The 16764-nt window shown below is 42.2% G+C and overlaps 1 protein-coding gene across 1 annotated transcript; it reads left to right on the forward strand.

Moving 5' to 3' along the window:
• The first annotated feature begins 2 nt into the window (after nucleotides 1–2).
• LOC106802951 (retinol dehydrogenase 11) lies at nucleotides 3–5525 on the forward strand. The gene is made up of 6 exons (XM_014792695.2): nucleotides 3–181; nucleotides 356–595; nucleotides 889–978; nucleotides 3505–3693; nucleotides 4188–4294; nucleotides 4419–5525. The coding sequence occupies exons 1-6, from the start codon at nucleotides 4–6 to the stop codon at nucleotides 4605–4607; spliced, it is 993 nt and encodes a 330-aa protein (XP_014648181.1). The 5' UTR covers nucleotide 3; the 3' UTR covers nucleotides 4608–5525.
• Nucleotides 5526–16764: the final 11239 nt, after the last annotated feature.

Here is a 16764-nt window from a genome sequence, read left to right on the forward strand (position 1 = left end):
GCTATGTCGATGTGGTCTCTACTCAGCACCCTGGTCTGGGGCCCTGGCTCTGTCCTCCTCGTTCTGGTCTTCCTGCTTAGACTATGTGTGCGGCTCTGGCATAAGTCTTACCTTTGGGACCTCCAGCACTGCTCCACCGATCTGACTGGGAAGACGGCAGTGGTGACTGGGGCCAACAGTGGTGAGTGCTCCTCCCACCTTGTCACCTCACTAGGGACCTCAGCCCCCAACAGCCCCAACAGGGAGGGCAGGGAAGAGGACTAGCACCCACTGTCAGCACCCTTGTCCCTCCCCTTGCCCCATTGCCCTCCGGTCACTCCCCAGACTAGCCTGCTCTGAAGCTGCCCTCCCACAGGCATTGGGAAGGTTGTGTCCCAGGAGCTGGCCCGCCGAGGGGCCCAGGTGATCCTTGCCTGCCGTAGCTTCGAGCGTGGACAGCAAGCCCTGGCCGAGATCCAAGCAGCTTTAAAGTGCCACCACCTCCTTCTTGGTGAGGTGGACCTGAGCTCCATGGCGTCCATCCGGAGCTTTGCCCGTTGGCTTCTGCAGGAGTATCCTGAGATACATCTGCTGGTTAACAATGCTGCAGTCTGTGGTAGGTGCCTTAACTTTCTTCCCCCAAACACATTTCAGTAGCCTCCTTTCTAGCTCAGGGACCCCAAAACAGGCATCTCCAAAGCCTAACCTGTGCATCCTGCTGAAACACTCTAATTCATACACTACCGTAAAAAGCCTACCTTCAGTTACAGCCTCAAACTTCATTGCCCCCATCTTTGCACATACATGCTCCTGTGGCATTTTTACTGAACCCCAGTATATCCCCCAGACCTTGTTTCCTATCGGGTAGTCCCTCCATCACCCACCACCTGTGTTCTTATCTCCTCCCAGGATTCCCCATGACACTTACCCCAGAGGGCCTTGATCTCACCTTTGCCACCAACTATATCGGGCCCTTTCTGCTCACAAATCTGCTCCAAGGTAAGGAAGGATGGGTGTCTGCCTTCTCTGCTGCCCCTGCTTCTCCATACCCCTGACATTTTCATGGCTTACTGTCTCCCATGGCCACCTCCTTCCCTTTGGCACCCAGCTGCTGCTGAGCGATGATCCAGTCCGCCCTTGCTGCACACAGCAGGGGAACCCATCCGGCACAAGTCAGGAATAGGAGGCTGGTAATGGAATCAGTCATCTCAGAATACAACCAGCAAGGGGATATAAGATCCCACCTCTCCTTCCCCTAGCTCCGAGTTCTAGCCAGATCAGTAGAGTCACTCATCTCAACAGATACTTCTCAAGGGTGGACTAGGCCACTAGAAACACAGAGAACAAGAAGACTGACTTCCTGCTCTCAAAGAGTTCAGGATCCACCAGAGATGTGGATGAACACACCACTGCCTGAGATCCAAGTCCTTTGGCTTTCTGATTTTGTAATCTTTTCTGATGAAGGAGGTTTGAGTTCCTCCTGGGCTGTGGTGGGGGGTGGGGGGGGCGGAGCGGATGGCAGGCACCTTCTTCCTAACATTTTCTCCTGGGTTGTGTAATAGCCTCTTTAAAAGAAAATCAATTTTTTTTGGTCGGGTAGTACATCCAAAGTACAAAACTGAAAGTATACAAAAGGGTATAGGGTAAAAAAAAAGTCTCCTCTCCTTGAAAACCAGCCATTTATTCCCCTCCTGGGAGGCAACTATGTTGCTAGGGTCTCGTGTAATCTTTAGTGGCAGATTACGTTAGCCTCAAATGGAAAGTGAACAAAGAGCAGGCAAAACTGCATTGGCAAGTCTGAATGCTTGTTCCCCTTCCCCAAAATTGTAACAGGCTGCAACACCCTGTCTGTACCTTGCTTAGTAATAGTTTCTTAAACTGTCTTCTCTCCTGTTTCCCTCATCTATTCTCCCTTCTGCCATTTCTAGAAATTACTTTTTACCTTATTACTTTTTTTTTTCTTTTTTTTTTTTTTGTGAGGAAGACCAGCCGTGAGCTAACATCCGATGCCAAGCCTCCTCTTTTTTTGCTAAGGAAGACTGGCCCTGGGCTAACATCTGTGCCCATCTTCCTCCACTCTATATGGGACACCGCCACAGCATGGCTGGACAAGCGGTGCGTCAGTGCGCGCCGGGATCCGAACCGGCGAACCCTGGGCTACCACAGCAGAGCAGGCACACTTAGCCGCTTGCGCCACCGGGCCGGGCCCAACCTTATTACTTTCTTGCTTAGAATCCTTTGAAGGTGCTCTACCCTTTACAGGATAAACTGAGTCCCTTCTCTCCACTTACTAGACCCCCTGCTGACTGAGAGCCTCACCCTTGGCCCTTCCCTAACCCACACCCTCTTCTCTAGCCAACAATCTGTAGCTCTTCGACCATGCTCTGTTTTTTACCTCTGGGTGTGCTTTTGCACATGTGGTTCCCTCTATCTGGAATATTCTTTCCCACCCCCTTAGCCTGGCTAACTTTACTTCATCTGCCAAGACTCAGCACAGATATCTCCTGTGCTGTGGCTCCTGCCCTGACACCTCTGCCTCCCCCAGGTGCCCCCCCCTTTATGGGGCTTCCTTAGCCCCTTGTACACATCTCTGTTCCCGCACTGACACTGCTCTGTGAGGATCAGTCTCCAGCTAGGCTCTGAGCCCCTTTGGTCTTTACACCACTATGTCTCCAAGTTTGGGGTCCGTTGTCCCCTTTAAGAATAATTTTCTTAAATTATTCTATGTCTCCAAGTTTGGGGTCCTTTGTCCCCCTTAAGAATAATTTTATCTCCAGCAAATTTTGGCTAAATACTACCTGCTCAGTTTTTTCCTTTGTGATTCTTAACTTAAATGTAGGGCTCAGAATAGTTTTAGCATTTTGAAAACAACACTGTAAATTCATATATGACAACTACTACTTTTCATGCTTCATATAATCCAGACTTTTTTTCATATAGTTAGGTACTCTATTTTTTTTTTAAGATTTAACTTGTTCTATTGATTGTAATTTTATTTTTGTTCCTTTGGAAGATAGTTGTTTTTTTTTTTTAAACACTTTCCCAAGTATCTCTACACACATTTCTTTGCCCGCAAACCTACCATCCTTATGTCCTTAGCACCTATCTTGATGTCTGCCATAATCCAGGGGCCTAATGAATATTTGTGGGTTGAAAAAGTGAATGAATGAATGCTTTCACCATGTCTCCAGCCTCTCCTTCCCTTCTTTGCCATCAGTCAGGTAAAACACAAACAAGGATCAATTAAATTCGCTCCAACTGGCGAGGAGAAGAAAAGCAAGGTAAAACTCCACACGCTGAAATAAAAGAGGAGGAAGAGCATTAGGAAAGCAGCTAATGAAAACAAAATCTCTGTTCACATTAAGCTCTCTTGTGCCTACCCCCTGTGCCTGGCTGGGGGGCCCACTGACCCTCTCCTGAAAGCCCTGGATGGGCCCTGCTCTCCTGGAGAAGCAGGTTGGGCAGTGGGCATGGGAGTTTACCCCAGGACTTGGGTTGAAGGATTGTGGTCCTCTCTCCACACAGGGGCCCTCCAACGGGCAGGGTCAGCCCGGGTGGTGAATGTGTCTTCCTTCCAGCAAGCACGTGGGTACATTGATGAGGGACATCTGACAGGGGCTGGTAGACCTTTGACCTTCAACCAGAACTATTACTGCAGCAAACTGCTTTTGACCTCATTCACTGGGGAGCTTGCTCGGAGACTTCAAGGGACAGGTAACTGCTTCTGACACCCCCTACTCCTCCGCTCCCAACCCCTCACATCTCCTCCCAACATGTCTTGGCCGTAAAATACTCCCAGTATCCCCCAAGCCAGCTGTTAATCTCCTCCATTTATCATCTGTGCACCCTATATTTCTCTCAACCCCATCTTCACATCTACTTTTCAACCTTTTCCAACTCTCTTATCACCCACAATATCCCTCTCCTTCTAGCATTTTCCAATATCAACACCATCCATCACGTTCCTCCTAAAGTTCACCCAACACTTTCAAATACCGATGTCTGCGTACTGGCTGGGACACCACCATTCATGTCGGTTATGGAGCACTGGCTTCCCTGGCAGCACTCCCACGTCTCTGGTCACCTCTACCCAACAGACCCGGTAGGATCCTCCCGTCATTGCACATCGTAGGCCCACACTTAACTCTTTCTTCCTAATATCCCCCTCTCACTTCACTTTGCACTATACTTGTGTCTCACCCTCTCAGGTGTGACTGTGAACTCTGTGGACCCAGGTGTTGTATACACAGAGATCATGAAGCACTTATCTTGGTTTTACCGCTTCCTTTTCTGGCTCGTCAGCTTCTTCATTAAGGTGGGTAGAGGAGGAGCTGGCTAGACCTGAGGAGGGTGGGGCAGGGCTCTGCTTCTCATGTGTCCTTAGCAGACTAAAGCCTACCTGGCGTGACCTTCTCCCCTTCCCTGCCATGTCTCCACAGGATCTCAAACAAGGTGCAATCCCAGTCCTCTACCTGAGCTTGGCAAAGGAGCTGGATGGCATTTCTGGAAAATATTTTAGCAGTTCTTGTGTGATAAGTCCTCCCCCTAAAGCTGCTCAGGATCCTCATGTGGCCCAGAGCCTCTGGAATGCCACAGTCCAACTAACAAACCTAGACAAGGTGGACTGATCCTCTGTGACCCTTGCCCTAACTTGCCACCCTCCCCCTGACTCCTAACCCTTAATCTGATTATGCCTTTTGTTTGCTGGCTCAAGGATCAATCACTTAGTCCAGTATAAAGACCTCTTCCTCTTCCTGTTGACTCAGTGACATGAGAGCGCAGACTGGCCAGGGGACTGCTTCAGCCTCTACTTTACTGCCACTTCTCTGATGGAAGTGTTCATCCCTTGGGCGCTAGGATCTCTAAACCTACTGTGTCCCACATTGTGGTGACGGGGAGTAAAACTCCTTCCGGTGGGTATTATAGGAGGAGAAACTTCTGTCTGTTCCTCTTGATTCCTAGATGTGTGCTTCCTGTCTTTGGGGGAGACAGCACCACACAGTGTCCTCTGCATTAAGGCATATGCCGTATCTTGTAGGACAGCATGCCAGCTTCACAGGGTGTTGTCTCCCAGCTGATACTGTAACTGAGCCTGCAGATAATCATTTCACCATTCCATCAACCAGCTGCTCCTGTGATGCGTCATGCAATAACACCAGTGAATTCTGGGAGTCAGAGCCCATTGCTTTTTTTCTGGGGTCTTTCTTCATCTACATAAATTTTGGAATCAGCTCTTCAAATTTCACACACACACAAATCCTGTTGAAATTGCACTACACCCACTGGGAGGATTGACATTTTTATGATATTGAGTTTTCCTGACCATGGACAAGATATACTCTTATATCTATTTAAATCTTCTTAATATCTTTACAAAAATTTGAAGAATTTTATACACAAAGATCTTACACAAGTTTTACTATATTTAATTTCAGGTTCCTTATTTTTTTGCCATTGTAAATGGTATTTTAAAATTTGTATATTGGTCATATGTCAAACAACTTTATTAAGTTATCTGTAGATCCTTTTGGTTTTTCTACATAGAAAGTCACATCATCTAGGAATAATAAGAGTTTTATGTCTTCTCTTTCAATTATTATAACTTTTATTTCTTTTTCTAGAAAACCTTAATTGATTTTCTAATATTAAACCAACTTTGCATTTCTGGAATAAACCCAACTTGGTCATAGTGTTATTTTTGTATACACTGCTAAATTTAGCATACTCATGGTTTTTTTTTTGTGAGGAGATCAGCCCTGTGCTAACATCTGCCAATCCTCCTCTTTTTTTGCTGAGGAAGACTGGCCCTGGGCTAACATCCGTGCCCATCCTCCTCCACTTTATATGGGACGCCAACACAGCATGGCTTGCCAAGCAGTGCGTCGGTGCGCGCCCGGGATCCGAACCCGCGAACCCTGGGCTGCCACAGCGGAGCACGCGCACTTAACCGCTTGCACCACCAGGCCGGCCCCTAGCATACTCATGTTTTTGTTTAGAACTTTTTAACTGTGTTCATAAATGAGATGGGCATATTCTTTTCCTAACTTCTATTGCTGTTTTCTGGTTTTGCTGTCATGGATATATTCATTTGATAAGATGAGTTGGGGATTTGTGTTAGTCCAGGGACGTCATCTGAGAAGCAGATACCAAGTTAGGATTTAAATGTACAAGAAATTTGTTAAGGGAAATGGCTGTGAGAAGCTGGGAGATCCACCAGACTGTGATTTAAGTCTGACCCGGAGTGAAGCAGAGAGGGAAGGAAAGAAGATTGGTTGGCAGTATCTTGGAGTGAAGTGGGATTTTTTTCCATTTTTAAACTTCCTCTCTCGTTTTGAAAGTATATAATCTATTTCCATTCTATAGTGGGTTAGTCTAAAAATTCTAACCTGCATATTTAACTTAACAGTACATTTAATTGATATCTTTATTCTTCTTTCGAGCAATACATAGATCTTAGAATTCTTTAACATTAATCATTCCCTTTGTACTTACATGCTTTTATAACTCAATATTTTAATTATATTATTTCATTAATCTCACAAATCAGATATATTGATATTATTTTAAATAGTTGATATTTATGTAGATTTACCCATATGTTTAATATTCTCTGTGCTTGCTCTTCTTTCTTGTGTCTCAGATCTTCCATCTGGGATTATTTTCCTTCTATCTGAAGTGCATCCTTTAGAAGTTCCTTTAATAAGGATTTGTGGTAGACAGAATATTAGGATGGCCCCAAGGTACCTGGCAAAACGGATTTTGCTGATTTAATTAAAGTCTGCGATCAGTTGACTTTGAGTTAATCAAAGGGGAGATTATTTTGAGTGGAACTGATCTAACCAGGCGAGCCCTTTAGAAGAGTTCAAACCTTCCCAGAAGTCAGAGAGATCCTCCTGTTTACCATGAAGAAGCAAACTGCCACATTGTGGAGAGGGCCACATGGCCTCTAGGAGTTGAGGCTTCAGTTCTACAGTCCCAAGGAACTGAATTCTGCCAATAACCAGTGAGCTTTGAAGAAGGACCTGGAGCCCAGATGAGATTGCAGTTCTGGATGACAACTTGATTTCAGCCTGGTGAGACCCTGAGCAGAGGACCCAGCTAACGTGTACCCAGACTCCTGACTCACAGAACCTGTAAGATAATAAATGTGTTCTTTTAAGCCACTGAGTTCTTAGTAATTTCTTATGCATAAAACTAATATGGGATCTAATGATAGTAAACTTCCTCAGTTTTATTTGTTTGAAAATTTCTTTATTTCACCTTCATTTTTGAGGGATCATTTTGCTGGCTAAGGAATTATAGGTTGACAGTTATTTTCTCTTATCTTCTTAAAGATAATATTTCTTTGTCTTCTGGCTTTCATTGTTGCTATTGAGAAATCAGATGTTAGTCTAACAGTGACTTTGTGGGGAATCTGATTTTTCTCTCTTGCTCCTTTTAAGATTTTATCTTTGTCATGTTTTTCTACAGTTTCATCATTATTAATCCAGATGTGCCTTTCTTTTTGTTTATTCTGGTGGGAATCCCTTGGATTTCCTGAATCTGAGGATATATATTTATCCTGCATTTCTCTTTAAATACAGCCTCTCCTCCAATATCTTTCATCTCTCTTTATGGAATTGCAATTAGATAAAGGTTGGACCTTCTCACTTTATCTTTCATGTTTCTTCTCTTCTACGTTTTACTTCTTTTTATATGTTAAAGCTACATTTGGTTCATTATTTTTAGATCTGTTTTCCAATTTACTAACTCTCTTCAGCTATGACTAGTCTTTTGTTTATTCCATACAATAACTTTCTATTACAATTATTTTACAATTTATATTACAATTTTATATTACAATTATTATATTTTTATTACTATATTTTATAATTGGTTGTTTTGCCAATCTACCTAGTCAATTTTTATAATCTCTTGCCCCTTCCTTATATTTTAAATCCTCCATGTTTTTAAAAACATATTCATTTTATATACTGTAACTCAAAATTCCAATATCTGTAATCCTTGCAGGCGTGAATAGTTTATGGCAGCTTGTTTCTTTGTATGTTTAGTGACTTTGATTGTATGCTTCTGGTTCTTGGAACTATAGCTGTAGGAATTATTTAAGGCCTGAAATTAAAGTACATTCCCTCAGAGAGGGTTTACATTTAGTTCAGCCAGGTTCCCGGTAGTACTATACCAACTTGGGAGCACTTTATAATTTTTATTTATTTATTTTTCCCCCAAAGCCCCAGTAGATAGTTGTATGTCATAGCTGCACATCCTTCTAGTTGCTGTATGTGGGATGCGGCCTGAGCATGGCCGGAGAGGCAGTGCGTCAGTGCGCGCCCGGGATCCGAACCCTGGGCCGCCAGCATCAGAGCACACGCACTTAACTGCTAAGCCACGGGGCTGGCCCAAGGGAGCACTTTAAATTACATTTTTGTCTTGGGTTTGTTTTTTTTTTTTTTTTTTTGCCACTCATGTGGTATACATTCTGGCCCCAAACTTGTGTGAGTACCAGCTTATTATTTTGAATTACCAGAGAGGATTTTTCCCACTACATTCAGAACCAAGGATGAGATAGGCTTTTATCTATACTATCGCCCTCTGTGAGGCACTTTTTTTAAGTTCACTCTCTAGTGGTGTTACTCTTTGACTATCCTGGCTTTATGTGTCAAAGGGATAGTTTTCCGTTCCAAAGGTCTCTACTTAACCCCAGATTTTGTCTTCTGTCCCTACTCATGGCCCTTTAAATACAGGTTCCAGGCCACCAGGGGTTGGTTTGGCAAACACTGGCTCCAATGATCATCAATGCCTTGGGATTCATAATTTCATATCATCTCTGGCTTCTGAGGAATTCCCTTACTTTCCCACCAGTTCATTCAGGAAATACAAATAGATGTGTGTGTGTGTGTGTGTGTGTGTGTGTGTGTGTGTGTTAAATGTTGCATCCAGCATTTTTAGTTGCACCATATCAGGTGGAGTTTCTGTGATATTTAGTCCTCTGTATTGCCAGAAATGGAAGCATCTAATTTCTTCTTCCCTCCCTTCCTTCTTTCTTTCCTTCTTTTGCATTTGGATAACCAATTGTCCCAGCACCATTTGTTGAATAGTGTGTCTTCCCCCCACTAATCAATAACACAAATTTTGTCATATATCAAATTTTCATGTGTATGTGTGTTTATTTTAGTCTCTTTTCTGTTCTAACGGTCTATTTTTCGATCCCTACATCAATACCATATTGCCTTAATTACTATAAAATAAACACTACCACACACCCCCCCAACTGTGTTCTTTTTCTTCAGGAGTTTCTTGGCCTTTGCTTTTCTCTACAAATTTATTAATTTGTTGTCAAGCTCCTAGAATATCCTGATAGGATATTGATTGGGATTATTTCAAATATATAGATTAATATGGGATAACTAACTTCCTTATGACATTAAATCTTCCTGTTCATGAATGTGCTATATCTCCCATTTATTTAGGCTCTTTAATGTCTTCAAATATGATTTTATAATTTTGGAATGTGCACATATTTTGTTAAGTTTATTACTAGGTGCATCAGTTTCATTTAAAATATTATATTATTTAACTTTTCATTGTTGGTTATAGAAACGTAATTGATTTTTTATATTGATTTTATATCTAGCCACCTTGCTAAATATTTTTTTATCAATTCTAATAATTTTCAGATTTTTTTGGCATTTTTTATATATGTCATCATATCATCTGGGAAAAATGACAGTTTAATTTCCTCCTTTCTAATTTTTACGTCTTTTATCTCTTTTTATTACCTTATTGTAATAGCTATGGCCTAAAATACAATATTGGTTAGAATCAGAATATTGGGCATCTTTGTATTTCTGACTTTAGAGAATCTAATGAGATCTTGTATTCCTTAAAGAGTCTGTATCTGTTTTAACAAAAAGCCTCCACTTGTAAATATGGTTTTCCCCGTGATTTCTACAATAGAACTTCCATGGTTCTAAGTCTCCACTGTAAGAGTGACTTTTTGTGGTTGTTCTGGCTTATCCTATTTTGTAGATTCTTCTTATTACACAGTCTTCAAGGTCCCCTGAGGGACCCTCCTCACGCTGTCCCCACCTCTGCTTCAGAAAGAAATGGGGAGGAGCAAGTCTGGTTCTCCATGGGCCACCTTGTCTCTTACACTCTGCCTCTGTGTGGTAATAAGCCAGGCAGTGATAAATATATACTAGGTTCTTTCCTAAAAGGCCAGACCCTCTCATAAAAGTATAACAAAACAAGGGGAAGAAGGGTTGAAGTTCTATCTCCAAACTGTCCAATCTGAAAGCCGCTGGCCACAAGTGGCTATTGAGTACTTGAAATGTGGCTAATGTGACTGAGGAACTGAATTATAAATTTTATTTAATCTTAATAAGTTAAATTTAAGTTTAAAAATGTATATTCAATCTAGTTATTGGGAAACTTCTAATATGTTTGAAACAAGTTGCATATATGAATCTATTTCTTCAACTGTAAATTGTATGAAATTTAAACCAGATCAAGTATTTCCAATGAAAATTTACCATCTGAATAGAGATGTGCTGGAAATGCAAAATGCACATTGGATTTCAAAGACTTAGTACAAAAAAAGAATGTAAAATATCTCTGTAATATTTTTATATTTATTACATGTTGAAATGATAATATTTTTGGTATCTTGTTAACCTTAATTTCATTTGTTCCTTTTTACTTTTTAAAATTATAGCTACTAGAGAGTTTAAGATTATATGTGTGGCTGGGTTATATAAAATTTAATTTTAATAATTTTTCCACAAAAAAAAACTCTTTAAAATTTATTAGCCTACATTTCAGTTCAAGACAATTTCAAAACTTACATGTTATTTCTGTTGGACGGTGCTGCTATAGCTAATCCAGATGCTTCTCTCTCCCACATCTGTCCTCCCCCATACCTGGCTTTGTCACCTTTGATTTGCTTTCTGCCTTTATCCAGTCCCCTCTCTAAGTCTCTCAGCCTGAAAACCACCCCCTCCTTCTGTGAAACTGCATTCCTTTTCTCAAGAGGAGGTTTTTCCCTCTTGGTTCCTTCCCATGATCTGGAATGCCTGGGATTCCACCCAGATGAGCACAGATGTTCTTCTCTGCTCAGCATCACAGATTGGGAAGATGGACTCCAGTCATGCAAATCAGAGTTTTGGGATCCTAGAGGTCTCGTTCAGGTTCTCCATCACAGGGAGCCTCAGGCTGGCACCTATGAGAAAACACATGGGGAAAGACAATATTAATTTTCCTTGAAGACCACTCAGGCTAATCCAATGTAAAAGAAACAGTGTTTCTCCTATTAACACGTCCTGCCCTTTAGACTCAGTGTGACCCCCTTTCATGGTGCTAAGAAGCATTTGGGTCTTTCCTGTATCCCCACCCCCATTCCACTGGAGGCCTGGCAGCTTCACATGAAAACTCAGCACATCTGTTAAATGTTGTTAAGCCACTCAGAAGGATGGCTCCAGCTCAAATAAAAAATATACACTTAAAAAAATTTTCAAGGCAGATCGATATGTACTATATGGACAACCTCCAAGATATATTGTCCAGTGGAGATAAAAATAAGGTTCAGAACAGTGTGTCTTGGAAGCTGCTGTTTGCATCTAAACTGCTTGAGTTTTCAGAGACTGCTTCCAGTAGTCCAACTGCATCAAGAGTTGCTTTGGGTAGAGATCTTGGGGATGGGATGACTGGGAGATATACTTATGTTTAAAAATATGTGCATATTCAAATGCCAAAAGGTGGAAACAACCCAAATGTTCATCAACGGGTGAATGGATAAACAAAATGTGGTATATGCATACAATGGAGTGTTATTCAGCCTTCAAAAGAGAAAATGCTGACACATGCTACAACATGAATGAACCTTGAAGACATAAGCCAGACACAAAAGGACAAATATTGTATGATTCTACTTATATGAGGTATTCAGAACAGTCAAATTCACAGAGACAGAAAGTAGAATGCGAGAGAGAGGAGTCAAGATGGCAGCGTAGGCAGACTCGGAACTCACCTCCTCCCGTGGACACAGCCAATTTACAACTACTCGTGGAAAAATTACCCCTGAGACAGAACTGAAAACTGGATGAGAGGAACTCCTGCAACAACGGACAATCCTAACTGAGGTGGAAGAGGCAGAGACTCCCTTCTGGAGAGGAAAACGCCGCCTTCACAAGCCGCCAGCGTCACGGCCACTGGGAGCAGCTCACAGGTACGCAGCCTCCCTGGAGACGCGGGGCCCTGAGCCGGGGAGCGCCCCCGCTGTGGGCATTTTGTGGACCCAGCACAATCGACACCAGCGGCATAATATCTGACTGTGCCTGCTACTAAAACACTGGGGAGCACCCCCAGAAAACCCGGTTCACAAAGAAACTAAAACTGGCTCTTAAAGGGCCCACGCGCAAACTCACCCATTTCAGGAAGCACCCTAAAATCACCAGAAAGAAAGGTGTACAGTGCTTTGGTGACAAGAGACTCACCTAATAGGCCCTGAGTGCATCTCGGTGATGGGTGAGACCTCTCCAGGGACTGGGACATTGGCAGCGGCCATTGTTGTGGCCTGGTGTGGGCGTGCTGACACAGACACCATTGGAGTTCTCCCTGAGGCCTGCTAGCCCAGGGTATGCCCCACCCGCTAGAGCACCGATTTAATCCAGCTCAGCCAGGGCAGGCAGCCCACCCTAGAGACTGGCCCCACCCAACAACAAGCCCTCAGGCAACTTGTGGGCCTGCATAGATTGGTGACTGGATTCTCTGCAGCCTGGCAACTGAGCCGACTTGAGCAGGGCAGGGTGGGCACAAGGAGCGGGTGGAGAGTGTGGGGTGGTGGCAGAGTGTGTGGGGCTCCCGCCGTGGAGAGACTGGGTCCGCTTGGGGAGGTCGGGGCACTCACACGGGGCAGGACTGTGTTGACTGTGTGTGTGGACCTGTGGGTGGCAGGGCTTCTCAGGCGCAGAAGACTTGTACTTCTCAAAGACCCACATAGGAGGTTTGCTCCACCTTCCAAAACCTGAAACAATTGGGTGCTCCTGTGCCTGAGGCCAGCCCCACCCAGCTGCAATCCTCAGAGAGCTGACAAGAGACCTAATAGGCTAGAGGCTTACAGCAATTGTAAGGCCCTGAGCCTAACAACCTGCCACGGTGGGGGCCTACTCACTTAAAAGAAATACTGCAACACAAATGTGGTATTAGAACTTGCAGCCAACTGTGCTGGGGATCCCCACACCTGATAAAGAGACTGAAGGGCCCACAACAACTACAAGCAGCTGAGCATTACAACAGCTGGCCAGGAGCATAACTCGGCCTCCCTGGGCGCCTACAGGGAGAGCAAACAGGCCACAACAGAAGGATACACGTAGCCCACATAGGGGTCACCCCTGGAACTTTGAGAACTGAGGGAAGCACACTGGAAGCCTCCTAAGCCATCAGTTACATAAAGTCACCTATCCAAGAGCAGGAGACGTAGCTGACCTACCTAATACATAGACACAAGCACAGGGAAAGAGGCAAAATGAAGAGGCAAAAGAATACATTCCAAGTAAGGGAACAGGACAAAACCCCAGAAAAGGAACTAAGTGAAACAGAAATGAGCAACCTACCCGACAGAGAGTTCAAACTAAGAGTGTTAACGATGCTCACTGATCTGGGGAGAAGAATGGATGAACCCAGTGAGAATGTCAACAAAGAAATGGAAGATATAAAAAAGAACCAATTAGAAATGAAGAATACAATACTGGAAATGAAAAATTCATTAGAGGGACTCAAAAGCAGAGTAGAGGATACAGAAGAATGGATCTGTGAGCTGGACGAAAGACTAGAAGAAATTACCCGAGGTGAACAGGTAAAAGAGAAAAGAATTAAAAAGACTGAGGACAGTCTAAGGGACCTCTGGGACAACATCAAGTGCACTAACATCCGTGTTATAGGTGTCCCGGAAGGAGAAGAGCGAGACAAGGGGTCAGAGAATCTATTTCAAGAAATAATAGATGAAAACTTCCCTAACCTAAGGAAGGGAACAGACATCCAGGTACAGGAAGCACAGAGAGCCCCAAACAAGATAAACCCAAAGAGGCCCACACCAAGACACAGCATAATCAAAATGTCCAGAATTAAAGATAAAGAGAGAATCCTAAAAGCCGCAAGAGAATGTCAAGTTACTTACAAAGGAAACCCCATAAGGCTATCAGCTGACTTCTCTGCAGAAACCTTACAGGCTAGAAGAGAATGGCACAGTATATTTAAAGTGCTAAAAGGAAAAAACTTACAGCCAAGAATACTCTACCCAGCAAGGTTATCATTCAAAATGGAAGGAGAGATCAAAATTTTCCCAGATAAGCAAAAATTAAAGGAGTTTGTCACCAAGAAACCAGTGCTACAAGAAATGTTAAAGGGACTGATTTCAGGGGAAAAGAAAAGACCACAAATAGGAAAAATTATCTATTTCCATGATTAGAACATAATGGATACAAATGCACAACAAAGAGGTTAGATATGATATCAAAAACATGAGGGAGGAGGGGAGTTAAAGAGTACAGCTTTCAGACAGAGGTCAAACTAAAGTGACCATCAATTCTGTATAGAAGAAGAAAGGAACAGAGAAGGACTACTAAAACACTGAGAAAAAAAAATTAAAAAATGGCAGTAAGTACATACTTATCAATAGCTACTTTAAACGTCAATGGACTAAATGCTCCAATTAAAAGGCATAGGGTGGCTGACTGGATAAAAAACAAGACCCATATATATGCTGCATACAAGAGACACACTTCAGACCTAAAGACACTCACAAACTGAAAGTGAAGGGATGGAAAAAGATACTCCACGCAAATGGCAATGAAAAGAAAGCTGGGGTAGCAGTACTCATATCAGACAAAATAGACTTTAAAACAAAAACTGTAAAAAGAGACAAAGAAGGGCATTACATAATGATCAAGGGAAGAATCCAACAAGAGGATATAACACTTGTAAATATCTACGCACCCAATGTAGGTGCACCTAAATATATAAAGCAATTATTAACAGACATAAAAACAGAAATAGACAGTAACACAATAATAGTAGGGGACTTTAACACTCCACTTACACCAACGGATAGATCATCCAAACAGAAGATCAATAAGGAAACATTGGCCTTAAACGACACACTACAACAGATGGACCTAGTAGATATATACAGAGCATTCCATCCAAAAACCGAAGAATACACGTTCTTTTCAAAGGCACATGGAACGTTCTCCAGGATTGATCACATATTAGGCCACAAAACAAGTCTCCATAAATTTAAGAAGATTGAAATAATACCAAGCATCTTTTCTGACCACAACGGTATGAAACTAGAAATCAACTATAGGAAGGAAATCAGAAAAGCCACAAATAAGTGGAGATTAAACAAAATGCTACTGAACAACGACTGGGTTAACGAAGAAATCAAAGAAGAAATCAAAAAATACCTGGAGACAAATGAAAATGAAAATACGACATGCCAGAATTTATGGGATACAGCAAAAGCAGTTCTAAGAGGGAAGTTTGTAGTGATACAGGCCTATCTCAACAAACAAGAAAAATCTCAAATAAACAATCTAACAATGCACCTGAAGGAACTGGAAAAAGAAGAACAAACAAAGCCCAAAATCAGTAGAAGAAGGGAAATAATAAAAATCAGAGCAGAAATAAATGAAAAAGAGACCAAAAAAACAATAGAAAAAAATAAAACCAAGAGCTGGTTCTTTGAAAAGATCAACAAAATTGAGAAACCTTTAGCTAGACTCACCAAGAAAAAAAGAGAGATGGCACAAATAAGTAAAATCAGAAATGAAAGAGGAGAGGTTACAACAGACACCTCAGAAATACAAAAGATTATAAGAGAATACTATGAAAAGCTATATGCCAACCAATTCGACAATCTGGAAGAAATGGATAAATTCTTAGAATCATACAACCTTCCAAAACTGGATCAAGAAGAAGTAGAGAATTTGAATAGAGCAATCACCAGTAAGGAGATCGAAACAGTAATCACAAACCTCCCCAAAAATAAAAGTCCAGGACCAGACGGCTTCCCTGGTGAATTCTACCAAACATTCAAAGAAGACTTAATACCTATCCTTCTCAAACTCTTCCAAAAAATTGAGAAGGGGGGGAAGCTCCCTAACTCATTCTACGAAGCTGACATTACCCTGATACCAAAACCAGACAAGGACAACACAAAAAAAGAAAATTACAGGCCAATATCACTGATGAACATTGATGCAAAAATCCTCAATAAAATACTAGCAAATCGCACACAACAATACGTTAAAAAGATTGTACACCATGATCAAGTGGGATTTATTCCAGGGATGCAGGGATGGTTTAACATTCGCAAATCAATCAACGTAATACACCACATTAATAAAATGAAGAATAAAAATCACATGATCATCTCAATAGATGCAGAGAAAGCATTTGACAAGATACAGCATCCATTTATGATAAAAACTCTGAATAAAATGGGTATAGAAGGAAAGTACCTCAACATAATAAAGACCATATGTGAGAAACCCACAGCTAATATCATCCTCAATGGTGAAAAACTGAAAGCCATCCCTCTAAGAAGAGGAACCAGACAAGGATGCCCACTCTCACCACTCCTATTTAACATAGTACTGGAAGTCCTAGCCAGAGCAATCAGGCAAGAGAAAGAAATAAAAGGGATCCAAATTGGAAAGGAAGAAGTGAAACTGTCACTATTTGCAGATGACATGATTTTATATATAGAAAACCCCAAAGAATCCACCAGAA

Source organism: Ceratotherium simum, chromosome 11 (assembly GCF_057802395.1).
Source record: "Ceratotherium simum simum isolate JZ-2026a chromosome 11, ASM5780239v1, whole genome shotgun sequence".
NCBI lineage: Eukaryota > Metazoa > Chordata > Mammalia > Perissodactyla > Rhinocerotidae > Ceratotherium > Ceratotherium simum.